We start from the raw sequence: 26391 nt of genomic DNA, 5'->3' as shown, positions 1-26391 counted from the left end.
CACAAGAATATTCTCTAGTTCGGTTCTAATATTGCTTCTCTCTAAAACCTCTTGAGCAACACTTGTGCAGTCCGCATTGCTCTATGCACTTTGCCTTCCAAGCTCCTCCTACAATGGCTCATTAAGCTCTGTTTCTAGCAGTCAACTTTTTTCTAATCCAAAGTCCTCAATTCTTCCACATTCCTCAAAACAAAACAAAATAACAACAAAACCCACACAGTCATGTTGGTCATAGCAATAACCCACTTCCTGGCACCAACTTCTGTCTTAATTGCTTTTCTATGACTATGATAAGACACCATGACCATGCCAACTTGGAAAGAAAGAATTGAATTGGGCTTATCATTTTAGAGGGTTAGAGTCCATTGTGGTGGAACAAAGGCATGGTAGTAGGAACAGGTGAGCACCTCCCATCCTGATCCCAAAGCAGGAGGCAGAGAGAGGGTACACAGGGAATTGTGCCAGTCTTTTGAAACTTCAAAGCCTGCCCCCAACCATATACCTCCCCCAACAAGGCCACACCTCCTAATCCTTCCCGAACAGTTCCAACAACTAGGGACCAAGTGTTCAAACATATGAGCCTGCGGGGGCATTCTCACTCAAATCAGCACATCTGTCACATGGAGGACCCTGACATCTGCAGTAGGGACACTTGGACATCTTTCTTTTATTTTTTCCTTCTGTTTCTGTCCTAGTAAAGTCTTTACCCACCGTATTGAATAAGTATGGTGACAGTGAGCACTTTTGCCTGATTCCTGAATTAATTTATGTTAAACTTGTGTGTGTGTGTGTGTGAGAGAAAGAGAGAGAGAGAGAGAGAGAGAGAGAGAGAGAGAGAGAGAGAGAGAGAGAGAGAGAGAGAGAGAGGAGGGTGCTAATAGTAGCATGCAGGTTGAGGGGCGGCCATCTTGGGCATGGTTTGTCCTCCGTCCAAGGGCTTTCTTGTACCCAATCCTCTCCTTGCCATTGGAGTGCTGTGGGTACAGAAGTGTACTATTATGCTGTCTTTCCCTGGGTTCTGGGTGTTTGAAGTCAGGCCCTCACATTTATCTACTGGGCTGTATTTTTGTTTTTCTTTACAATTTTCAGGTATTCTATCATCATCTCTGTGAAACTCTGAAGCTTTCCTGTCTATTAGGATTAGTCTGAATTTTCTTTATCTGGATACCAGCTTGTGGTCTTCCATCTTGCCCGTGTATCTTCAACTGTGATGTACTTCCAGTTCAATAGCTTCAGAAGTGTATGATGCCGATTACTTAATTATTTCATTAAGAAATTTTGATTGATATGATACTGATAAAATTGATATGTAAAAATGTTACAAGTAAATTTTAGTGTTTAAAAAAATGTTTTAAGTTCCCGATCATACTGCTTTTTTATTTTATAGGTAATTGAAAGAAATAGAGTCATAATGGCTAAAAAACTCTACCTCAGTGAAAAAGGCTGGAATAAATATGCCAAGCACTTCATCATAATGCTGTCCACTAAGGTAAATCCCAGTTTAGCTAAGCCATGGGTAAAATGATATCTGTGCTGTGTACTGAAGCCATAGGCTTGGCTTTGCCAAATCTCTAGATTCTTAAGAACAGTTCTATACTTAATGCTTTATTGTGGGTAGAATGAGAGCTGTAAGGGAAGGGATAAGGGATCGCAGTTACATTGGCTTGCACTGTAATACAAATACACAGGTCTAACAACACTCCAGAGTTATTCACTTATTAGTGGTTAAGCGAAGATAGGAATAAGAACTGGTGGTTGGGTTGTGGTCATTCCTGTAACCTCAGAACTCAGGAAGCTGAAGCAGGAGGATCTCAAGTTTGAGGCTAGCCTGGGCTACAGAGAATAAGAAGAGAAAGATGATGATAAGGAGGAGGAGAAGGAGGGGGAGGAGGAAGAGGAAGAAGGAGACATTACTGATACATTCTTAAATAATTTTATGAGAAAATTTATTGATCTCCACTGGAGAAAATGAACTAGCGCTTAGTGCAGTTTTCACCAAGTCAAACCACACACACTCATGAGTCATCAGGCCCCCTCCCTTTTGAGCATATCCGACACAGATTTATTAAGGAAATTTGAGAAAGAACTCTGGAGAGTAGGAGGGGTTCATGTACATGTGTGTGCCTGTGTGAGTTTGTGTACCATGTGTGTGCAGGTGCCCTCAGGCCACTAGAGGGCATCAGATCCCCCGGAACTGCAGTTTCAGGCAATTGTGAATCACCCCGTGTGGGTGCTGGGAACAGAACTCTAGCTTAACCCTTCACAGATTAGTAAGCATTCTTAACTACTGAGCCACTTCTCCAGCTCCTGCCACCTGACTATTAAAAGAATTCTCTATCTAATAGGGTCTTTGTTTTAGATTAAATAATGTCACTATCTAGAATTCACATTTGGTTCTGCCTGACTTTCCGGTTCCTGTCTTTGCCCACGCAAAAATCCTGTGGGGAAACTAGGTTCATGTTGCAAAGGAAAACTCCTTGTTCCTAATAACATGTAGCACAGAAAACCACTACCATAGTGGTGGTGTTTTGCAACCTTTGACCCCACTTCCTGTGAATTCTTTAAGTAACTCACTATTAATAAAGACCTGGCACATGCCAATCAACGTTGGTAACAGGAATAAGTGAATGCCTCGATTCTGTGCATTTTAGGACACTGGAGACCTTGGAATGGTGGAGAAGTTGACAGAGAAGTGGAAAAAGTTAGTGAACAAATTTAAGCACGACGTGGAACGCACAGAGGAATCTACAAGAGAAAAATCACGAACTGTGAAGGATGGGCTCATCAAATGGCAGCAATTCTTCAATAGTAACATGTGGGTCTGCACGGATCTCGCGTTCCTGAATTTATTATGTTATGTGTGGTAACTCAGCCAACTCTGTCACTAATTACTAACACTCAGTTTGGGAGGGGGTCACGGTGGAGTTCAACCTTAACTAGCTTTCCCTCACGCTTCTTCCTCCTCCTTCCTCCCTCCCCTTCCTTCCTCCCTCCTCCCTCCCTTCCTTCCTCCCCCTTCCTCCCTTCCTCCTCCCTCCCTCCCTTCCTCCCTCCCTTCCTCCTTCCTCCCCTTCCTTCCTCCTCCTCCTCCTTCCTCCTTCCTTCCTCCCTCCCCCCTTCCTCCCCTTCCTCCCTCCCTCCCCTCCCTTCCTCCTCCCTTCCTTCCTTCCTCCCTTTCTTCCTTCCCTTTCTGTCTTCCTTCCTTCCTTCCTCCTTCTTCCTTCTTTCCTTCCTTCCTTCGTGCCGGCCTTCCTGCCTGCCTCCCTTCCTTCCTCCCTCCTTCCTCCCTCCCTCCCTCCTTCCTTCCTTCCTTCCTTCCTCCCTTCCTCCCTCCCTCCCTTCCTTCCTCCCTCCCTCCCTCCCTTCCTCCCTCCCTCCCTCCCTCCCTCCCTTCCTCCCTCCCTTCCTCCCTCCCTCCCTTCCTTCCTCCCTCCTCCCTTCCTTCCCTTCCTCCCTCCTTCCTTCCTTCCTTCCTTCCTTCCTCCTCTCCCTTCCTTCCTTTCTTCCTTCCTTCCTTCCTTCCTTCCTCTCCCTCCCTCCCCTTCCTCCCTCCCTCCCTCCCTCCTTCCCTCCCTCCCTCCCTTTCTTCCTTCCTCCCTCCCTCCCTTCCTTCCTTTCTTCCTTCCTTCCTTCCTTCCTTTCGTCCTTCCTTCCTTCCTTCCTTCCTTCCTTCCTTCCTTCCTCCTTCCTTCCTTCCTTCCTTCCTTCCTCCTCCTTTCTTCCTTCCTTCCTTCCTTCCCTCCTCTGCCCTCCTCCTTTTTCTCCTCCTCCTTCCTCTCTTGCTGCTGCTTCCTCATCTTCCCTTTTTTCTCCTCCTCTCTTCCTCCCCCTCTCCCCTCTTCCTCCCCCTCCTTGCCCTCCCCCATTTCTAGAGCCGCTCAGCAACCTCCATGCCCAGCTCCTCTCTTCTCTGCCTTTCTCCTGTCAGCAGCTGTTGGGGTTTCAGGTTACTTGCTCATTTTTCTTTCAAGCTGGAATAAAGTGATCTTTGAGCTTCAAAAAAAGACATTATTTTGCTGTTTAAAAAGATCAAACACTGGGCTGGAGAGATGGCTCAGTGGTTAAGTGCGCTGACTGCTCTTCCAGAGGTCCTGAGTTCAAATCCCAGCAACCATGTGGTGGCTCACAACCATCTGTAATGGGATCTGATGCCCTCTTCTGGTGTGTCTGAGGACAGCTACAGTGTACATACGTAAAAAAATAAATAAATAAATCTAAAAAAAAAAAAAAAAGAAAAAGATCAAACAGCCAGGCAGTGGTGGTCCGTGCCTTTACTTGCAGACGCAGTGGCACACGGATCTCTGAGTTTGAGGCCAGCCTGGTCTACAGAGGAAGTTTCAGGGCAGCCAGGTTTACACAAAGAAACCCTGTCTTGAAAAACAAATAAACAAAATATTACACGAATAATGAATAAAAATATAAAAGAATAAAAATAAAAACAAACAAACAAACAAACAAAAAAACAAAAAAACGAACAAACCAACCCAAAACCCCCAGCTCTCGCTTTGTACAGGTCAGAGAGCTGAGGGGAGTCCTGTCAGAAGCCGAGGTTCCTCGGGTACTGCGGCCTTTGTTACCCACTAGGCTTCCCGTCCCTTCCTGTGTCTGGCAATTGGACTCAGTAGGAATTCTTAGGAACACCTCAGTCTTGGTTTCTCAAAATGAGAGCTCACTCTTGAAAGAGATACTCTGAGGGCTTCAAGTCCTGTAACTTGGCTAGTTAGAATCAGAAATTTGTTATTTCTAATTGTGAACTTGAAGAGGCTGGGCCTCGAGGCCATGCTGAAAGCCGGCCGAGGTAAAAAGTTCGTGCTGCTGTTGAGGTGGGAACTTGGGTTTTCTCTGCCTGGACCTTGTTCTGAGACCTTCCTTGCTCTTTTCTTCTTCCAGTGGGAAAGATATTTTAATCCCTAACAAGAAAAGCCCGTTCAGTGTGGTCCTTAACGACTTCAAGGAGTTTCAAAAGGTAAGACTTTCTCAAAACAGTCTGGGCATCCACTGCTAGCAGAGAGTGCCAGTGACAGCTCTTGCCTACAGCCGAGCCACACGCCTGCCTTTAACATGCTGTCAAGGTCGATGAATGACAGAAAATAAAGAAACAGCCTGTAAAATATGGTTGAACATTTTTCAGTTCCGTTCCAGATCTGTGGGCTAAATGAACTTAGGCCGTGTGGTGAGTGTGCCTCTGATTCTTAATCAATTCCTATCATATGTGTCCTTTCTGCTTCCCTTGAATATAGCTTTTGTGTAAAGGACAAATTGGACTTTTAAAATTAACTAATTTTTATAGAGCACGGGAAAATACACAAAACATACAGCTTTGCATTTTAACCACTAAAGTATAGGTTGGCGGTGTGGCACAGATCGCACCGCTATGTGTGCCAGCTTTCAAACTGAAGTGCTGCTCACTCAACAGTAGCTCCTAGTGTGTGCTCTCCCTCAGCCCCTTGCAAGCGTACTCTCTGTGACTCAGTGGTTCCAGTCCTTGCCCATTTATGGACAGCTTATTTCCCTCAGTACATGCCTTCAAGGCTCGTTCATGCTTCAGGATCGACTCCCTTTTTAAGGCCAAGCTGTATTTTATTGTGTGTGTCCATGAATATCACAGTTGGTTTTTTTTTTTTTAAAGTTTCAAGCTTTGAAAATAAATTGTATCAAGTCACTTGATGGTCAGGGATATGTTACAGTACCACTGAGCCTGACACTTGCAAGGCCCTGGTTCAAGCCTCAGTAAAGAGCACACACACACACACACACACACACACACACACACACACACACACACACACTACTATTATACCGAAGTAGTGGGACAAAGGAAAATGTATAATGACATTGACAGTGAATTCACTTATGAAGGAATACCTAATTCATGACCTAATGAAATCTCATGCAGAGCTCAGGAAATGATCTGTATGTGTGTGTGCTTTGCCATTAGATCTTGAGTAACCCTTTCTGATCTTGAACTCACGACGTGACCAAGAACACTTCCTGGAGTTCTTCCCAACACTCTTGCCTCCTGGTGCTGGGATTACAGATGCAGACCACTTCCTCTTGTTTGGAATGACTTGATCGGAAGCATCTTAGGACTGAGGACGTCCATCTTTCCATACACAGGGAATTCTAGGGATTTGTTTGGGAGTCTCGACATGTATAGATAAAATTGAAAAGTGCTTTGTTAGGAATAATAATAATTCTTATTTAGCTTATTAAATACTTTGTCAGGCTGAAAATACGACCCATACATCATCTTATTCCTTCCGACAGATCACAATGGAAGGCTTTGTGATTTCCGTCTCACACATTGCAAAATGAAAGTTTAGGAAGGGAGTTAAGTGCGTTCCCCATTGATGGTGATTGCCATAATGAACATTTGAGTGTCTCCAATCCCAAATTCTTACAAGTCACAGACAATGATGACAACCCCTGAGCCTCCAGAAGCCAGAGTGTCATGGAGGATGGTCGCTCGAGGCAGACTTCAGATAACAACAACAACAATAATAATACTAGTAATACTAATAATACATTCTCTCTGCTTCACTTTCTAGACGCTGGACGTGGAGAAAGAAAAGTTTACAGGGGATTTTCTGTTGTCTAGATATGACTCTCTCAAAATGATTAAACGATTACAGGAAAACTGGATGGACATTGGGTTTGGGATACTTAGTCGCCATAAAAATATGGATGGGTTGTTGCCCCCAGAGCACGAGTACATGGAGGAAATGGTAAAAAACATAAACAAATTCTACAGAGAATATGAAATAAGAATAAACGGTGATCATGGTAAGCAAAACAAGGAAAATGAAATTTCTTGGTAATGTAAAGACTCTTTACAGTAACCACCATGTTGGGTACCCTTAAAACCTGAAGAGTTTGCTAGAAATTAAAGTCTAAGATTTAAGTATGAACTGTCACAGTTTTATCAAGCAAAATAAAGCAATCAGTATCATTTTCCTGAGATATAGTTTAAGATATAACATGATCCACATGTTTAAAGTGTGAATTCAAAATACACAGGCTTGTGCACCTATCCCCAGTTGAGTTTCCAAAATATATTGCACTTCGCCAGGAGTCCTGCGTCCTGTATCTCTCATTCCCGACCCTTTCCCCCTCATCCCCACCCTATTTCTAGATCCACTTCCTGTCCTATACAGTTCCATTTCGACTTTTCATAGGAATGAGAAATGTGCCTTTCACCCTTTCGCGCTTCTTTACATATTATGGCATTTTTTAAGGGTCATCTATATTTACAGCATGTATCAATCTTTTATTCTGCCCTCCCCTTATTTTGAGGCAGGGTATCTCCATGTGGTTCTGGTTGTCCTGAGGTCACTATATAGACCAGACTGACCTTGAACCCCTGTCGTTGTTGTCTCCTCCTCCTCCTCTTTTTTTTTTTTTTTTTTAAAAAGATATGACTTAGCCTCAAACTTGTAGTCTTCATGGCTCAGCCCCTCAAGTGCTGGGCTTATAGTCATTTGCCACCATGGCTGGCCTTCCCTCATTTTTATAACCAGATAGATTGTATGAATATACCTGATTTTCGTATATATTTTCAATTGTAGATAGATATTTGGGTTTGTCTCTCTTTTCTGTTTTCACTTCTCTGGAGGGAACTCTTGGCTATTTGACTCTGTGTTTAGCTTCCTGAAGACTGCCACACTGATTCTGAGGTGGACACAGTTTTATATTCTCAGGAGCAATTATGAGGGTCTGATGTTTCTGCCTCCTTGGTACCACTGTGGCTACCTCACCATGCCAGTGGGTATGAAATACCGTTTCATCATGGTCTTGATGGTATATTCCTGATAATGAAGGATACCAAAAATTCTATGAGTCTTCTTAGCCATTTGTCTACCTTCTTTGGGAAAGTACCCACTAAGATCGCTTGCTTACCTGTATGTGTGTGCACACGTGTGAATGTGTTGTCCTTTTACTGTTAAGGTGCAGGAGTTCTTTTATTCTAAGCACAAATCACTTTTGAGGCATGTGAATTGCCAACATTTTCTCCCATTCTGTCACTTTTTCACGTTTTGGTTGGTTTTGCTTGAATGCACGCCTGTGTGTTGGGCCTACGGAGGTCAGAAGATAACATTAGATCCCCTGGAACAGGCGTTACCGGTGGCTGTCAGTTGCCATATGGGAGTTGAACCTGTGTCCTCTGGAACTACTGAGCTCTCTCATCAACCTAACCCCCCTATTTCTTTGTTGAGTCATTTTGTAACACAGGCAACTGGAGTAACCAGTTATTGCTTTGTAATGGTCTTCTAGTCTGGTTTTGAATAGTGTGGTGCTCTGTTACTGAATCTCTATGTTTATCACATAGCTTCTTCATGGGTTGACCTTTTATTAGTATAAGATCTTGGTGTCCAGCTTTTAGACAGAAATCTAAAATTGTGTGCACCTGAAGTGTGCACATACATGTGTACACAATATGGGGAACAGATGTTTAGCTGCCCACCGAGGTGAGGCAGATGATTACCAAATCCATCTGGAGTTTCAGTTAATGTCTTTCAATCAGGCCCCATTCCCACATGCGGCTATGCTTCATGTACCTGGCTCTTTCAGATTTTCTAGGGAGATTTAATTGACTACTCATTAACCCTAGTCAGAAACCGGTAATTACTTTAAAAGTCTTCCACGGTCAGCTTAATGACTATATGCTATATAAGCCAGCTTTCCCTCTCTGGCCTAGATGCAAACCCCATGCAGTAATCTCATACAGGCAGAACTCTGAAAACTACTAATAGAACCAAGAGTCTTCTGAAAATGTTCGGAGCAGGAACCAGCGCTGTCGTCCCTGATGCAGCCCTGTACGGTTTTCCTCAGGGATCTCTTCCTCCATGTGAGACACCAACGTGATTAGTACTCAACTTTTAAAATATGGCCCCTGTTTACCTCTGCAGAGTTTTTGTGATCTCTTTGACAGTTAACTGTTCAGATACTTTAATTACTGTTCATGTTATACATTTTCCTTCCTTTAAACTAGTGCTTGTTAGATGACATGCTCTCAAGAATGTTTAACTTTTAGCCCTTAAATAAGCCAATAGCAGGAGACGAAAGATATGCCCATGGTCCTCAGATTAGGTATTTTATGGAAGGTGGTGATACGTCTTTTTCCACTAAGGAAACATAGAGGCTGGGGAGTTAGCTCAGTGTGGGGAGCTCTTGCCGATTGCATGAGCATCTGAGTTCACATCTCCAGCACCCATGTTGAAAAGATAGGTATGGTGATGTGTGCTTTTAATCCCAATGCTGGGATCCTCCAGGATCCCAGGGCTTGCTGGCCAGTCTGCCTAACCAACGGTGAGCTCCAGACTCAGTAAAAGACCCCGTCTAAAAATACATTAAGTGGGGAGCAATTAAGGAATGCACCCAGGGTCAATCTCTGGCCTTTACGTAATACATAAACATAGGCAGACACCACACTATTCATGCACACACACACACCATACATGCACACACCATTCATGAACGCACATGCATATCTGCAGATGGAGAATGGGTAAAGCCTAGTGCCAGATGGCTTACTGCAGACTTATAGTGGGGCTTTCTGGACCCACCAATGGTTAAATGACACAGATTATTAATAACAAAATCTTGTCAGCACTCACCTTTCTTCCAGCACAGCAATCAACAGTTGAATATACAAAGACAACCTTCACAGTGTACAGAAAGGTTACCCTAACTCAGACTTCTACCAAATATTTACTATTAATTTTCTATGAAATTATTTCAGGATATTAAAGAGGACAAACTCATTCTGTGAGGCCACTCTTATGGATATGCAAAGCAAGAAACAAACAATTTAAAAAGTGATAGGTCCATATTCTTTTTTTTTTTTTTTTTTTTTTTTTGTCTTTTTGGAGCTGGGTACCGAACCCAGGGCCTTGCGCTTGCTAGGCAAGCGCTCTACCACTGAGCTACATCCCCAACCCAGGTCCATATTCTTAATAAACATAGTTGTTAAAATCCTCACAGGAATGCTGTCAATACAAACAGCACATTAAAAATAGTTTTATTTTTGTATTAGTTTTAATATCCTGACTGCAGTTTCCTCTCCTTTCCTCCCGGCTTCTCCCACCCATCCACTCCTCCTCTGTTTCTCTTCAGAAAAGGGCAGGCCTCCCATGGGCATCAGCCAGCCATGTCATATCAAGCTGTGGTAAGACTGGGCCCCTCCTCTGCATTCAGGCTAGATGAGGCCCATTGTGAGTGAGTACTTGGTAGGAGGAAAGGGCCCCAAAACCAGGCAACAGAGTCAGAGACAGCCCCTGCTCTCACTGTTAGGAATCCCACAAGAAGACCAAGCAATGTAACTGTAACGTGTAGAGGGCCTAGATCAGTCCCATACAGGCTTCCTGGCAGAAGGCTCATTTCTTTAGCCCCCGTGAGCCCAAGTTTGTTGATTCCGTGGTTTTTGTTTTGTTTTCTTTATGGTTTTCTGTGTGGTGTTTTTTACCCTTCTGGTTCCTACAATCCTTCCTATCCTCTTTAGCAGGACTCTCCAAGCTCTATCTAGTTTTTGGCTGTGGGTCTCTGCATCTGTCCTCATCAGTTGCTGGGTGAAGCCTCTCTGATAACAATTGCGCTAGGCATCTGTGGTGGTTTGACTATGCTTGGCCCAGGGAGTGGATGGCACTATTAGGAGGTGTAGCCTTGTTGGAGGAAGTGTGTCACTGTGGAGGTGGCCAATGAGACCCTATTCCTAACCATGCAAGTGCCAGTCTTCTCCTAGCAGCCTTCAGATGACGATGTAGAACTCTCAGCTCCTCCTGCACCACACCTTCCATGGATGCTGCCATGCTCCTGCCTTCATGACAATGGACTGAAACTCTGAACCTCTAAGCCAGCTCCAATTAGATGGTGTCCTTATAAGAGTTGCCTTGGTCTGGTATCTGTTCACAGCAGTAAAACCCTAAGACAGGGTCTCAAGTTGGGTCAGTCGTTGCTTGGCCATGCCCCTAATTTCTGTGATACCTTTACCCCAACATACTTTGTAGGCAGGATAAATTGTAGGTTGAAGGTTTTGTGGTTTGGTTAGTGCCACTGGAAGTCTTGCCTGGTTACAGGATGGCTAGCTTCCTCTCTTATTCCCCCACTGATAGTCTCAGCTAGCATTACCTTCATGGGTCCCTGGGAGCTTCTATTGCACTAGGTCTCTAGCTCTTTCCAGAGATGCCCCCTATTCCAGTTGTCTCTCCCTCTGTCCTTCTGACACCTGATCTCCCCTGTTCCCACTCCTCTCCTATCCACCTGGGATTTCTATTCTATTTCCCCTTCCCAATTAGAGTCCTGCATCCTTCCCTTGTTCTCTCCTTGTTACGGAGCTTCTCTGGGTCTGTGGACTGCAGCATGGCTATCCTTTACTTACAGCTAGTATCCACTTCTGAGTGAGCACATACTGTGTTTGTCTTTCTGGGTCTGGGTTCCCTCACTCGGGATGATCTCTTCTAGTTCCATCCACTTGCCAGCAAATTTCAAGACGTCATTCTTTTTTTTCCCCATCTTTATTAACTTGAGTATTGCTCAATTGTGTAAATGAACCACATTTTCTTTATCCATTCTTCAGTTGAAACGAGCTGGAGAGATGGCTCAGTGGTTAAGAGCATTGACCGCTCTTCCAGAGGTCCTGAGTTCAAATCCCACAACCACATGGTGGCTCACAACCACTTGTAATGGGATCTGGTGCCCTCTTCTGGTGTGTCTGAAGACAGCTACTCATATACATTCTTCAGTTGAGGGACATCTAGATCGTTTGCAGTTTCTGGATATTACAAACAAAGCTGCTATGAACATAGTTGAACAAGTGTCCTTGTGGTGGGACATCTTTTGGATACATGCCCAGATATATATGATAGGGCTGAGGTAGATTAACCAAAATTCCTGAGAACTTTCCATAGTTATTTCTAAAGTGGCTGCTGTACCAGTTTGCACTCCCACCAGCAATGGCGGAGTCTTCCCCTTACTCCACATCATCGCCAGCATGAGCTGTCACTTGTGCTTTTGATCTTAGCCATTCTGACAGATGTAAGACGGAATCTCAGAGTCATTTTGGTTTGCATTTTCATGATGGCTAAGGATGCTGAACATTTTCTTTAAGTGTCTCTCAGCTGTTAGAGATTCCTCTGTCAAGAATTCTCTGCTTAGATCTGCACTCTATTTTTAATTAGATTATTAGATAATTTCGCATATCAGTTCTATGCCAGATGTGGAGTTGGTGAACATCTTTTCCCATTCCGAAGGTTGATGTTTTGTCCTTTTGACAGGGTCCTTTGCTTTACAGAAGCTTTCTGGTTTCTGGGGTCCCATTTGTTAGCTGTTGATCTTAGTGCCTGCATGACTGGTGTTCTGTTTAGGAAGCTGTCATGTGCCAGTGCATCCAAGGCTATCCCCCACTTTCAGACTCACTGACACAGCCTGCAGTCCCTTGGTTAGGGGAGATAGAAACTATGGACTTTTCAAAGACCCAATCGCTGACAGAAATGGCTTCAGACCCATGTCTACTCTCACCTGTCATTAACTATCCCAGGGAGAGGTTGCTTATCATTGTTGTTCTTTTGAGACCGAAAACTCTAGTCAATCATTTCTAGCTGGGATTCTCCATGGAGAAAACGAGAAAGTTAGAATATGAACTCATCCAAGAAACATCTTGGTCACCATTCACCAGTGAATCAGTAAGAAGCCAGGAATGTTCCAACTGACTGGAGAATTACCCATCGTAATTTGCTATTTATTTAGAAGTTGAAGGACTCTAGTAGAGGCTGGAACATGGCAAACATAGCTCTGGCGGGTCTTGCCCTTCTCCCCCATTCCCTCTGCTTGGTAAACCTTTAGATCACATCCCTAAAGCTAGCCCCCAAGGTCTATTCCCTTTTTGGCCACTTCCTCCTCCTGAGGCTGACTACCAAGGCCCAACTATAAGTATTGAAGTCCAGCAATCAAAAGCCTCCTTTGGCTTACCTATTTAACACACCTGCTTAAATTAAACATCCCATTCTAACACTGGGTTTCCCTTTCTTTAAAAAAATTGTTTTAAGAATTATTTATTTTACATATATGAGTAGTACACTGTAGCTGTCTTCAGACTCACTAGCAGAGGGTGTCCGGTCCCATTACAGATAGCTGTGAACCAGTATGTGTACTTGAACTCAGGACCTCTGGGGAGAGTGGTCAGTGCTCTTAACCACTCAGCCATCTCTCCAGCTCTGAGTTTCTCTTTTAACCTTTATAAACCGCCATTTTCTTATGTACCACATCTACTGTCTCTCTGTCTAGAAACAATACTTTGTCGTCCCCCCTGCACCCTCCCTACTCCCTCCCTGTCCTTGTTCTTTTTTCCCCTTGCCCTCACCCTCTGTCGCCTGTTTTTGTCTTTTATTCCCTGCCCTTTGACCCTCTGGGACAAATACATCTTCTTTGTGCCGAGAACTTTACCTTTGGGTGTTTTGTGCATCTCTCAAAGTTCTCTGGTAGATAATAGACAAGACAAGGCCTGTCCTTGCCTAGATTTTATACTCTAGCATTGAAACAATGGTACCACAAAGAGTTTGCTAATATTTTTTTTTTCTCCTCACTTTCCTAGGTGTATCTAAAATTCTTCCAAACTTGCTTATTTCTGTAGACACATGTATTTTCAAGTTAGAAAACTTCCTAGATTGTTCTAAAGTGCCCATTAATGAGTGGTTTGAAATTAATGAAAAGATTAACGAAATGAAGCTTCAGCTGGAAGCTCTGGTAAACTTTATTGGCTCGGTCCCACAGGACATAGACACGGACATGGACTCTGGCGAGTAAGTTCACAGTCCTTTCTCCTTGGGGTAGATGTTTCTGAAGCCCTAATATTTGGCAGTTTCGGTGTATTTATGGATGTGGGCAACTGTAGTCAACTTTTAAACATCTTTTTTCATCCTTCTCAAAAAGAAGCTTTGCATGTTACAGTGAAAGCTTGCTGTGGACTCGTGAGTTCCCAGTGGCTGGACTGTTTATTCAGAAGAGACTTATCCTGTTTACAATGTGGAAGCTGAAAGTCTTCAACAGCTTGGTGCTGACATCATAACAAATCACATCATGGCAGGGATGCTTGTGCAAGGTGGGGGGTCTCACCTGGCAAGCCAGAGGGATCCAGTGTGCTCTTTTCAGCTTCTTATAGGAACTCCCCACAACCTCCTGGAGGACCCCAGTAACTCAGTCACTTTCTAGTAGGCCCTATCCCCTAAAGGTTTCGTGTCCGCATTTGCATTAGCTCAGAGCATTTGATGAGTAGTCTTGAACTAATATCTGTTGACACACTTGTCATTTAAACTTCCCGTTTGAGTTTCCTGGTGCTTTCCAATTGTTAACTGTAGTTTCATTTGGTTGTGTTATTTTTGCCTTTAAATGAACTGAGGCTTGCTTTGTGATGCAGCATCTCTATTCTGCTTGGAGACCGAGGAACCTTCTGTGTTCATTGTCATTTTTCCATAAAATTGGGTTGTTTACAGTCATTGTTTCTATGACTTTTTCTTTGTTTTTCTTTCTACATCGTTTCTGAAAACCTTCAATAGTTTCATTTTTCAAAATTAACTCTCATCACTCTCAATGAGGAGTGGACCATGCTGACTGCATGCTGAAAACCAATCATTGAAAGGTTTTAAAATTAATTAGCATCACACAGTGTCTTAGTCAGGGTTTCTATTCCTGTACAAACACCATGACCAAGAAGCAAGTCGGAGAGGAAAGGGTTTATTCAGCTTACACTTCCACATTACTGTTCATCATCAAAGGAAGTCAAACCAGGAACTCAGGCAGGTCAGGAAGCAGGAGCTGATGCAGATCCATCCCATGGAGGGATGTTTCTTACTGGCTTGCTTCCCCTGGCTTGCACAGCTTGCTTTCTTATAGAACCCAAGACTACCAGCCCAGGGATGGCACCACCCACAATGGATCCTCCCACCTTGAACACTAGTTGAGAAAATGCCTTACAGCTAGGTCTCATGGAGGCATTTCCTCAAGGGAGGCTCCTTTCTCTGTGATAAATTCAGCTTGTGTCAAGTTGACACACAAAACCAACTAGTCCTCTTAGTCTAGGAGTGAAGAGGCAGGGGCATGCCCATTTATAGTGAAGAGAAATAATGCAGTTAGAACATACACTGTCCCAAGCAGATCGTGCCGTTGACGTCTGTCTAGGAGTTATAGGAAGACTGCATCAGCCTAACCAACCTTCAAGTAGCACATGGCTGTGGGTCACTTTTGCCTAAGCTCTTAAAAGCTTCTCAGTGTCCATGCTTCCATGTCCCTTTCACCTCAATGATGGCTTCTTGTATACTCAAGCCTCCTTAGTTTATTTTGCCTGCTTTCTTCCTGCAGGATACTCCAAGTACACATATTTGAAATGATTCAACAATGGATTTTGAAGTTAGACAACGAAATTGCCAATGGTCAAATTGAACTTCTTCGCCACGTATGTGTTCGTATGGCTTTGCAGGGTTCTATTTTGCTTCGGTTGGGGATTTTCTTCAAGGAAGGACAAGGCCCAAATGGAGCAAGGCAGCTGGAAGAGCAAAATGAAAGCTTAGATAGCAGTAATTCAAATGATTTTCAATGGAAAATGAAGAAAATCTAGCAGAGTGGGTTTCCCATGATCAGAAACAATGTTTGTCTTATGACATGAGGAAGAAAATTCTAGCACTGTTATCATCTCTAGATGTTGCTACCACAAGCCTCTCCAGAGTGCCCAGTTTACCATTATTGAGATCCATGGGCCCACACACTTAGTTTCTGTTGTGTTATAGAGCTCGTTCTTTGTCATAGAAACATTTAGAAAAGTTCTTATGCTCTTCTTTATTAACACGGTGTTATTATAGTGTGGTTAGTCCATAAGGGAGTGTGAGAGACAGGAGATGCTTCTGCGACCTACTTGCACGTGTGTTCGAAAAGCAGAAGAGTCTTTCTGTCCAACAATCAGGCCTTTCACTTCCTGACCCATATTCCACCAATAGTTTCTGCTGTTTTCTCTGAGCCCTTTGTTCTGTTTGCCCCATGCTATTTGTCTGTCTGAAACATTGGTTGGTAAACTTTTACTTTTGCCCATGCATGGGGTGTGCGTGCCTGTGTGTATACTTGTTGGCAAGTATATGAGTGAGGATGTGTGTGGAGGCCACGGTTGCTGTTTATGTCTTCCTTACTCTGTTCTTTTGCTGAAGAGGGTCCTTTCACAGAACCAGGGCTCAAAGCTTTAGTCACCAGCTCAGCTAGTCTAGTTAGCTAGCCAGTTTGCCCTGGGATCCATTTCTACCTTCTAAGCAGTGGGGTATAGGCAGGACACATGCCTGCCCAGGTTTTACCTGGAGTTTCTAACCTCATCTTCAGGCTTCTGCAGTAAGAGCTTTATTCTGGAATTCTTTTAGCAAAAAAAAAAAATTTAGTAAATTATTTCTACCTTATTTCTAATTTGTATATCAGGTTATGACTGTTTTATATGTTATAAATTACATGCAAAAGTCAACAGAGTTTTTTTTTTTTTAAAAAGCCCAGTATTTTAAAATAACTTTGAAATGGTTCAAAATATGCCCTGCTTTTTAGATATTTATGCCTGCAGGCTGGTGTCACTGATAAAGCTCTTGTAGGTCTCTTCAAAGCTCAGCTTACTTTGATGGTGTGAAACTATAGCTAACAGAGAGACACAGAACTGAAGGGAATCTCATCACAGGATTTATTTGTTACATGATGGCACACATTTTTTTTTTCTTTTTTTCGGAGCTGGGGACTTGCTAGGCAAGTGCTCTACCGCTGAGCTAAATCCCCAACCCCGATGGCACACATTTTTGAGTCTGCAAATTATGCAATGGTTTTTTAATTGACTAGTAAGACCTTCCACTAGCCACAATGTCCATTAGTTAGTTGTTCTTGAAAACAGTAGCCAGAGTAATAAATCTGCATTTTAAGAGCTTCTCAATGGGCTGCTGAGTTCACACTGCACATACCAGATGTCCAATCACTACCTCCTTCAATTAAAGATGGGGGGGGGCTGTCCTTTTGAGTTACTTGTAGAGCACTAGAATGCCTTGGGGCACAATTGGCAACTTGAGCTCTATTGACTTAACGACCCTTGGTCAAGATAAACAAAATCAGTTTAACACACAATAGTTGAGAGAAGAAAAACAGGACTACAGTAGCTAAGAAATTATCTGATTTCTTTAATAATTATGGGTTGCTGAAAGTTGGACATGGGTATGATCACTCCTGCTTTTTTAGTCTTTTCATGTATATGTGAGTGTTGTGTGTGTTTCACATGTATTTGTATGCAGGTGCATGTGAGCATGCATGTGAAGACCTGAGCCTGATGTCACATAGCTTCCTAGATGGCTCTTCTACCTTCTTCATCAAGGCAAGGCCTCCCAACCAAACTCAGGGCTGACCTATATGTTAGTCTTGCTAACCAACCTGCTTTGGGGATCCCCTGCCTCTGCCTTCCAGGACAGGAATCCCAGGCATGCAGGGGCCCACCCAACATTTGTTTGAAGTCTCCGGCTTACTAGTGCTGTAAAGGCTGAGTCCTCTTTCTTTGCCCCCTTCCTGTTTTTATTGTTTAATGTGATAAAAATGTTCTAAATGGTTGCTTGGATTGTAATCGTTTTAACAGATGGATGAATTGCATATAGCTATGATCCAGTGGATGGTAAATTTGCTGACCGTAATGCTTCCTGATTTTACTGAGAAAATCACTCTCCCAAAGATGAAGGGGGACAAGTTAGAGTTTGCCGAGAAAGAGGAACGTGAAATAGGAATCGCAGAATTAGAGATAAACGCAGTTTCACTGGCCAAGCGGTTGGCACGATACTCCAGCCACTTGCACAGGTAACACCTTCTTCCTGCATTGCTGTCCATTTGAAGACTAATACATGTAAGGTAGGGCAGATATTGAAGTAACAACAATAGGGGTGATTTTAAGGCCTTGAAAGAAATACTACACTGAAGCATGGGGGTTGTTAAGTTCAAGGCCAGGCTGGCTATGTAACAAAATTCCTGTCTCAGAAAAAGACTGAAATCCTAGTTTACAAATGTTCAGAGGTGAAAGGAACGTGGTAGGAAGGCCATAGGGGGAGATATTTAGCAAGCAGAACTTACTGTCCTGGTGAAGCAGTGTTATGATTATTATGGTAAATTAACATGGTTAATGGTGTGTGGATTTTATGCACTTAAAGGATCAGTAATGAGTAGAACATGCTAGGCATATTAGTCAGCTTCTCATTGCTATAATAAAATACCTAAGATAATTAATTTATATAGAGAAGAGTTTTGTTTCAGCTTCCAGTTTGAAATGTCCCAGTCTGTGGGCCTAAAGCCAGGAGGCCCATCGTCACTTCAAGCATCTGTGGGAGAACAACTTCCTCATTTCATAGCAAGGAAGCAAAAGGGAAGAGAATGGGATAACATAGCCTTCCATGGGCACACCTCCATGCACAGAGACCTAAAGGCCTCGACTAGCCCCACCTCCTGCAACTTTCACTATCTCCTAATAATGCCATCTTGGCAGGAGAGGACCAAGTCTGTAGCATGTGACCCTTTGGGAATTACAGTCTTCCAAGTCACAGTACAGAGCTTATGTAAGCTCACTGCCACTGTCTCATCTGTCTGCCTGTCTGCCTGTCTGCCTGTCTGTCTGTCTGTCTCCAGCTGCTGCATAGGCATGGTAAGAGCAATGGCCCTGAGTAGAGCTGCTCACTTACAGAAGAATCCTGCTAAGGACCGCCAGGAACTGGATAGGATGAATGTAAGCCTTAGCTTTGTTTTGTTTTGTGGTTAGTGGATTTTCCAGGTCTAATGAAATCAAAACACAATGTACATTAAAATTATTTGAATTAAATAATTTTATAGTTCTAAAATATTCATGCAGTCATTAAATCATTCATTATAATAAATTATAATTTTATTATAATAAAAGTCATGTGTAGGCATAACTTTTTTGCAACCTAATTTTTTTATTGGATTTTTTAAAAATTTACATTTTAAATGTTATTCCCTTTACCAGTTTCCTGTCTGTAAACCCACTATCCCATCCCCCCTCCTCCTCCTTCTATGAGGGTGTTCCCCCTCCCCAATCACCCACCCCTTCCTGCCTCCCGGCCCTGACATTTCCCTACATTGGGGTATCAAGCCTTGGGCAGGACCAAGGACTTCTCCTCCCATTAGTGCCCAACAAGGTCATCTTCGGCTACATATGCAGCTGGAGCCATGGGTCTGTCCATGTGTACTCTTTGGATGGTGATTTAGTCCCTGGGAGCTCTAGTTGGTTGGCATTGTTGTTCTTATGGGGTTGCAAACCCCTTCAGCTCCTTCAGTCTTTTCTTTAACTCCGCCAATGGGGACCCCATTCTCAGTTCAATAGTTGGCTGCTAACATTCGCCTCTGTATTTGTCATTCTCTAGCTGAGCCTCTCAGGAGACAGCTATATCAGGCTCCTGTCAGCATGCACTTCTTGGCCTCAGCAATATTATCTAGGTTTGGTGGCTGCAACCTACTTTTAATAAGGGTCCAACCCCCCCTCTAACCCACCACTCAGCAGAAGTAGTTGAAGAGAAAAGTCACTAGGATGTGTGGGAAGTGGACCTGTTCTTTGGGGCTGAGCTCAATCTTTGGCAGCAGTTCAGTCCCGTAGCAAACATCAAATACGACTCAGCAGCTGCAGTCCTAGTCCTCTGGGCAGGCAGACACCACACAGGAACAGAACTCCCACATTCTCCAACTACATCCCACCTTCTATTAGCCTATTCCTCACAAACTTAATAAATTAACCTATCTATGAAGTTGGTACCCTCATGATAAACTTCCAAAAGCACCACCAGGCAAAGACAAAGAGCAACACAAATATATATGTATTTTATATATATTTATTTATATATGTATTATATATAATACATGTGTGCACATATATATACACATGTATACAAGTATATATAAATATATGCATACATATGAATATATATACATATATATAAAAGTAAATACACACAATACACACACACATATTTTTTTTCTCTTGATGGACACCTAAGTTGTCTTCAGCTTTGACTATTATAGGCAAAGCTCCAATGTACTTTAATGCCCTAATCTTTGAGCAGACATTTACTTTCTTCTCTTGGAATGGGATATGTATATTTCCAGGGTGACTGAACCATGTTTATACTCCTGTTGTTAGGGTCTGTGATTCCGGGAAGAAAGACCGCAGACTCCATTAGTATGCAAAAGCAAAGAGTGTTTATTCAGCTGAATTTTCTGTATGCAGGGGTCTGCCCATTCAGGAATGGAGCCCCTGGTGGACTCACAGGCCCAGCTTTTGTTGTCAGTCAGGAGAATTCAGGGAGGGGCATGTGTCCTTTTACCTTGATTGGTCAGCTCTATCTTTAGAGGTCTGACTGACAGTGGTTAGGCTCTGGAGACTTCCCAGGGGGTGGCTTACTCATTCTAGCTACCTATTCTTACTTCAGGCCAGATGACAGGGTGTCCTCGAATCGGTTGCTGTGGCTGTAATTGGCTGACCACAGGTTCCTGGATCCAGATTCTCATTCCTGGGAAACAGAATCTTAGGCCTAACTCAGTCTCCCAAGCTGTCAGTGTGCAGCCTGTCATGGAGTCGGCCGGGCTCTGGCTAACGCAGTCCTCTATCAGCAGTAAATAACAATCCTTTGTTTCACATCCTCGCCGGTCATTGATGCAGCCCGAATTTTAAGTGGTAGACATTCCCATAGGTGGGTAGCAATAGGTTATCATGGTTCTCATTTGCGTTTCCTTAGTGACCGATGATGCTGAATTTCTTTTCTTGTACTTACTCTTTATAGGCATGTTGTCTTTGGTGAAAGTCTGTCTAAATTGTTGGCCCATTGGTATTGGCTCGTTTCCTTATTAAGTACTAGAAACTCTTTATATGGTCTGGGTAATAAATCCTATATCCTATGTACTATTTACAAATGTTTCCTCCAGCTTGTGATGTTTCATGTTTACTAGGACTTTGAGGGCTGGGAGGATGGCCCAGCAGGTAAAGCACTGGCTCGCCCATGCCTGAGAACTGGTATTCAGATCTCCAGAACCCATGTAATGCCAGGTGTGCATGGCAGTCTGCCAACAATCCCAGAGCCGAGAAGGCAGAAACAAGGTCCCCAGATGAAGCTGGTTGGTTAAACTAGTGGGATCAGAAGACTCTTCCTCAGTGTGTGAAAGTGGGAGAGTTAACAAGGACAGCACCAGATGTCAGCCTCTGAACTCTGCACAGTCACAGCTGTACATAACCCACACAAATACATATCACAACATGTGTCCACAAACATGAGAGCACATGTTCAGACATGCATGTCACACATACATATACATACAAAAATGCCCCCCCCCCCGTGATACCTTGAGAGACAGGAGGTTCTTAACGTTGATGGTGATCTAGCTTTTGTTTTATGAGTCTTGTTTTTCGTGTTACTTTAAAGGAAAAGTTTTGCCTAACAGCATCATAAAGATTTTTCTCTCACGTTGTCTTCTAGATATTAAATAGTTTTTGGCTTTATTCTCAAGTTTATTAACCATTTTGCATTAAAAACATTTTTTAAAGCTGTGTTGCCAGTTATGGTTCTTTTTTGGCATCTGTGTATCTGATTATTGTGATGCCCTCTGTTAAAAAGACTGTCATTTATCAAGAGGCCTTGCTGTCTTTGCTGAAACATCTATTGAACATGTATGTGTTATACTGTAGCTCTATTGGTCAACATGATCACCATTACTAATCTTCATTATTTTTATCATAAATTTTTAACCTCATAGTTCAAATCCCCAAAATTTGTTTTTAAAGGTTATACCAGATCCTTTGTTTTACCATATGTAATTTAAGCTTACCAATCTCTTCAAAAGGTGTTGAATTTTTTTATTTGAATTACAGTTTAACTATTGGTCAGTGGGTGGAGAGTTGACCCTCTAACTACCTTGTGTCTTTGGATCTGTTAATACAGTGTGTGTCTTCATTTGTTTGTTTCATTGAAACTGTGGCTTTCAGCAAACAGTTCTTACTCTCATCAAACTTATCCCTATTTTATGTTGGTGTTACTATACATATTCAGTATTTCATACTGAGAATCCAATGAATACTTGGTTAGTACAGATATATACACAGTGCTTAGGAAGAGTTTCATATAGAACTAAAACCATAAATGAGCTTGCTACTTGTATTTGTTTCCTGAGGAGACATAACACAAACATGTCTATTTACTCCAGGTAAGGAGCACATGACACACCAAAATAATAGTCATAGCAATGTCCAACTTGGTGTATCAATGAGTTTTACTGGGGTTACTTATAGGAATACGAATGAGAGGTTACTTAAAGGAACAGAAATCACTTAAGGACAGCTGCAGTACCAAAGCCCAGTCCAGTATGGATGGCAGCTCCCAAAGCTGGGAACCCAGGTCACACTGTGTGACCTATAGACTGGTCACAGGTAGAGTGTCCTTCCCAGTTGGTTCAGTTGGTCTGAGCCTTTCCCAGGCAGATCAATTGGTCTCTGCTGCTAGGCTTACCTGAATGGCTTTACTACTTAGATACTCTAGGGGAGAAGAAAAGAAGTGAATGTGATCAGTTTCAGGGACTTCCTGAAGCTATTTTAAGCTAGTTCCTGTTTCAACCTTAGAGAAACCTCTCACACAACACTATTGTTATTAGCGAACAACCATGTTGACATGGTCAGTTACATAAAATTTATTGGAATAGATCATTTAAGGGTTAGTAAGCCCAAGAATTCTGTATCTGGTTTTATGGTCCACAATTACCCTACCACAACCCAAATCAGAAACCCTGTCAGTGAGGCACAGTGTGATCAGGCCTACATTTGTAGTAAGACACTTCTGTGTGGTCTTTGAACTGAACACAGAGGAGTTACAGAGGAATTGTGCTGAGCAGTGCAGTGGGAGTCATGAGTTGGCATCAGTTGATTTCCCCTCATGTAGTAATCGTGCTGTGTCTCTTCCCAGAGAGAATGTTACGATTGGATCAGCACATGCTCATACCTCATTTCTGACATCAAAGGCAGGAGAGTACGACTACTGTCATATGAGGAAGCAGAGAAGCTGCTCGGGGAAGAGGTATTTACTACATGCTGCTGTCATTTGGTCTGTAAGGAAATGAACGGAACAGTCGCTTTTCCTGCATCTCAGGGTGCCTCGGTTGCACATCTTTCTGAAACTGCTCTTCTCCATCCTCACCATAGACTGCTGGAAGAGAATTCCTTTCTGATCTAGAGTGTCAGCAGCTCTTCCTCCTCCTCCCCAGGAAGAGACTCCTCCACTCATAAATTTAATAAATTTAAGACTCCCCCACCACCCCGTGTGTGTGTGTGTGTGTGTGTGTGTGTGTGTGTGTGTGTGTGTGTGTGTGTGTGTGTGTTGTAGGTTGGAAGAGGGCTTTGGATACCCTCAAGCTGGAGTTATAGTTGTGAGCTGCCAGCTATGGATGCTGGGAACTGACCCTGGGTCCTCTGCCAGAGCAGCCGCCTAGCTGTTGAACCATCTTTCCAGCCCATTCAGCAGGTGACACGCAGCACAGGATTATGAATCTACCTCTCTCTGTTTCTATCTCTCCCTCTCCCTCTGTCTCTGTCTGTCTGTCTCTGTCTGTCTGTCTGAAACATGGTCTCGCTCTGTAGCTCTGGCTAGCTTGGAACTCACAGAAACCCACCAGCCTTTGTTTCCTGAATGCTGGGACCAAAGGCGTGTGCATCTCTAACTCTTCCCAGTGGTTCCATCTAACTTAACTTTGAAAATACTTTATAAACACGGACATTTCTCCCACTCTAAAAAATGTCCTTGTTTGTTGTTTTTGTTTTGTTTTGTTTTACCTCATTCTTCTCACTGATCTTACCCAGGTCCTATGAATGCTGAGTAACCTCTGAGTCCTAGCCCCTGGCACAGGGGGGTCTGTTAAAATTCTAAGGCCACTGTGAGTCACTAGTAACTTTGTTGCCTGCTCTAGAATGTTCGGTCCCCCCATTTAACCTGCTCCCCTTTAGCATATGGCTCTGTTAACTCTTCCTTCCTTTGGTTAACGCTCCTTATAAGACAAAGTTTCTGGATTTCATCCTCTTTGGTCTATTTACCCCTGTTTTCATCATCTACCTCTGCCTGTGCCTGGCATGTGGAGACTCTGTCCTTAGGGTGCACTTGCTACCTTTTGTACATCTCTACATGGTATCGTATCCATCCAGTTTCTCGTATGTCTGGGATGGGGTCTCTTGCAGCCAGGCTGGCTCAAACTGTTCAGGATAGGCTCCTCTTGGCCTTGAACTTGTGACAATCTTCAACGGCTTCTTAAGTGCTGGGATTACAGGTGTGAACCATCACTCCTGGCTAATCCTGTGTTTTTAACTACCACCTGCTTACTAGTGATTCCAGAGCAGTGCTCACTCATTTAATGACTGTCACATAGTCCTTCAGTCTCTGACTGACTGGCATTTACCTCTGGTAAAGTCTTAAGAAGCTCCTGTTATGACAGCCACACCCTACAGTATGATCTGATGGCATTAATGCCCCTGGGTCTGAGAGGAAGGAGATGTCTCCAGACAAACATTTTAAGACTTTATACATTGCCTTTAAAAAAGTATGCATCCTTAACATAACCTTTTCTAGGTTGACCAGATTGTAGCCAGAATTATTTCTGGATTAACCACTGAAAGCTTTCACTGACATCGTAAATCTTAAACCGTAGTATAATACTAGAAACTTGCTAAAGTAGCATGAGCGTGGTTGCTAACCTAGGGGAACCATGTGTACAGAATCAGCTGGGTATGGTGACAAACATCTGTAATCCCAGCCCTGGGGAGGAAGAGGCAGGATGATGGGAGTTCAAGGTCATCTTTGGTTACACAGCAAGTTCTAGGCCAGCCTGTACTACAAAATACCTTATATCAAACAAACGACCAATACACAAAGTGTTTTAGAAAGTACACCTAACTCTAGAGACATGAGCACAGAAGGAGAAGGCACCTTCTAGGTGATTAACTCAACCTGACAGGAATTAGATTCGTGACTCTTAAGGGAGCACGCAGCACACTTGATCACTGTGCCCAGGTTTGAATATCTGCTGACAGAGACGCTTTCAAAAACGATGCATGTGGCTTGGATAAGTAGTTGGGCGTTGAATGTTAGTCTCTCTACTGAGATGAATGGGCTGTGTCTCCCTCTATCTTTTCCTTCCAACTGCTGATAGTTCCTTTTTTTTTTTTTTTAAACATCTTAATTCAGGGCTTGAGTTAATATCTTTTGACATAAAATTTCCAACATTTGGCAATATTCAATCAAAGCCTATTTCTGGATTTTCTATTTTTCTTTGATCTGTTTATTCATGAACCATTACAACATATTTTCTTTTTAAGATTTTTTTTTTCCGGAGCTGGGGACCGAACCCAGGGCCTTGGGCTTGCTAGGCAAGCGCTCTACCATTGAACCAAATCCCCAATCCCTCTTTTTAAGATTTATTTCTATTTTTTTTTTTTTTTTTTTTTTTCGAGCTGGGGATTGAACCCAGGGCCTTATGCTTCCTAGGCAAGCGCTCTACCACTGAGCTAAATCCCCAACCCGATTTATTTCTATTTTTAAAATTATGTATGTGTGTGTGTGTATGTGTGTGTGTGTGTATGTGTGTGTGTGCATGGTACATGTGTACGAGTGCAGGTGCCTGTGGAGGCCAGAAGACAGTGTTGGATCCCCTGGAGTTGCAGGCAGTTGTGAGCTGCCTGACATGGGTACTGCAAACCAACCCTACGTTCTCTGAAAGAGCCCTTATCTGCTGAGCCATCTCTCCAGCCCCACGCCACGATGTTTCATTATTGATGTTTTAGCGTTCAACAGAACCAGACTTCCTCATGAATCTTTAATCTTTCCAACATTTCTTAGCTTTTCTTACTTATTCTTTATGTAGCGCTACAATCTAACTCTAGAAAAATGACTTTTTAAAAACTAGTTTTAAAATTTTTTAAGGGGTTGGGGATTTAGCTCAGTGGTAGAGCGCTTGCCTAGCAAGCGCAAGGCCCTGGGTTCGATCCCCAGCTCCGAAAAAAAGAAAAAGAAAAAAAATTTTTTTAAAAATTAGTTCAGAACAGACAACTTTCTAATGCTGAAATGTCCCATCCAAGAACATGGGGGTATACTGTGTACTTTTATACTTGAAAATGTTAAATAATTCGCTCATCTTGCATATTTCTTGTTAAATTTATGTCTGAATATTTTATTTTAATTTTTTCTTATAACCTTTGAATTTTAGTTTTATATGCTCTGTGAATTTACTCAGTCTTTATTTTTACTGTCTTTTCCTAATTTGGGGAGTGTTATCTAGATATCTTTTTTTTTTTTTAAAGATTTATTTATTTTATTTATATGAGTACAC

The 26391-nt window shown here is 42.8% G+C and overlaps 1 protein-coding gene across 1 annotated transcript in view; it reads left to right on the top strand.

Annotated features, from left to right (window-relative positions):
* Axdnd1 (axonemal dynein light chain domain containing 1) overlaps positions 1 to 26391 on the top strand; it is a 72571-nt gene that overhangs the window by 34100 nt on the left and 12080 nt on the right. Inside the window, exons 12-20 of the mRNA XM_032915601.1 lie at positions 1388 to 1489; positions 2652 to 2815; positions 4891 to 4966; positions 6549 to 6783; positions 13586 to 13793; positions 15349 to 15442; positions 17624 to 17838; positions 18658 to 18754; positions 22986 to 23096. Coding sequence (XP_032771492.1) covers positions 1388 to 1489; positions 2652 to 2815; positions 4891 to 4966; positions 6549 to 6783; positions 13586 to 13793; positions 15349 to 15442; positions 17624 to 17838; positions 18658 to 18754; positions 22986 to 23096 — 1302 coding nt within the window. The remainder of the gene's footprint in view (positions 1 to 1387; positions 1490 to 2651; positions 2816 to 4890; positions 4967 to 6548; positions 6784 to 13585; positions 13794 to 15348; positions 15443 to 17623; positions 17839 to 18657; positions 18755 to 22985; positions 23097 to 26391) is intronic.

The sequence above is a fragment of the Rattus rattus genome, chromosome 10 (genome assembly GCF_011064425.1).
Source record: "Rattus rattus isolate New Zealand chromosome 10, Rrattus_CSIRO_v1, whole genome shotgun sequence".
Classification (NCBI taxonomy): Eukaryota; Metazoa; Chordata; class Mammalia; order Rodentia; family Muridae; genus Rattus; species Rattus rattus.
This window is presented reverse-complemented; position numbering and strand designations above follow the sequence as displayed.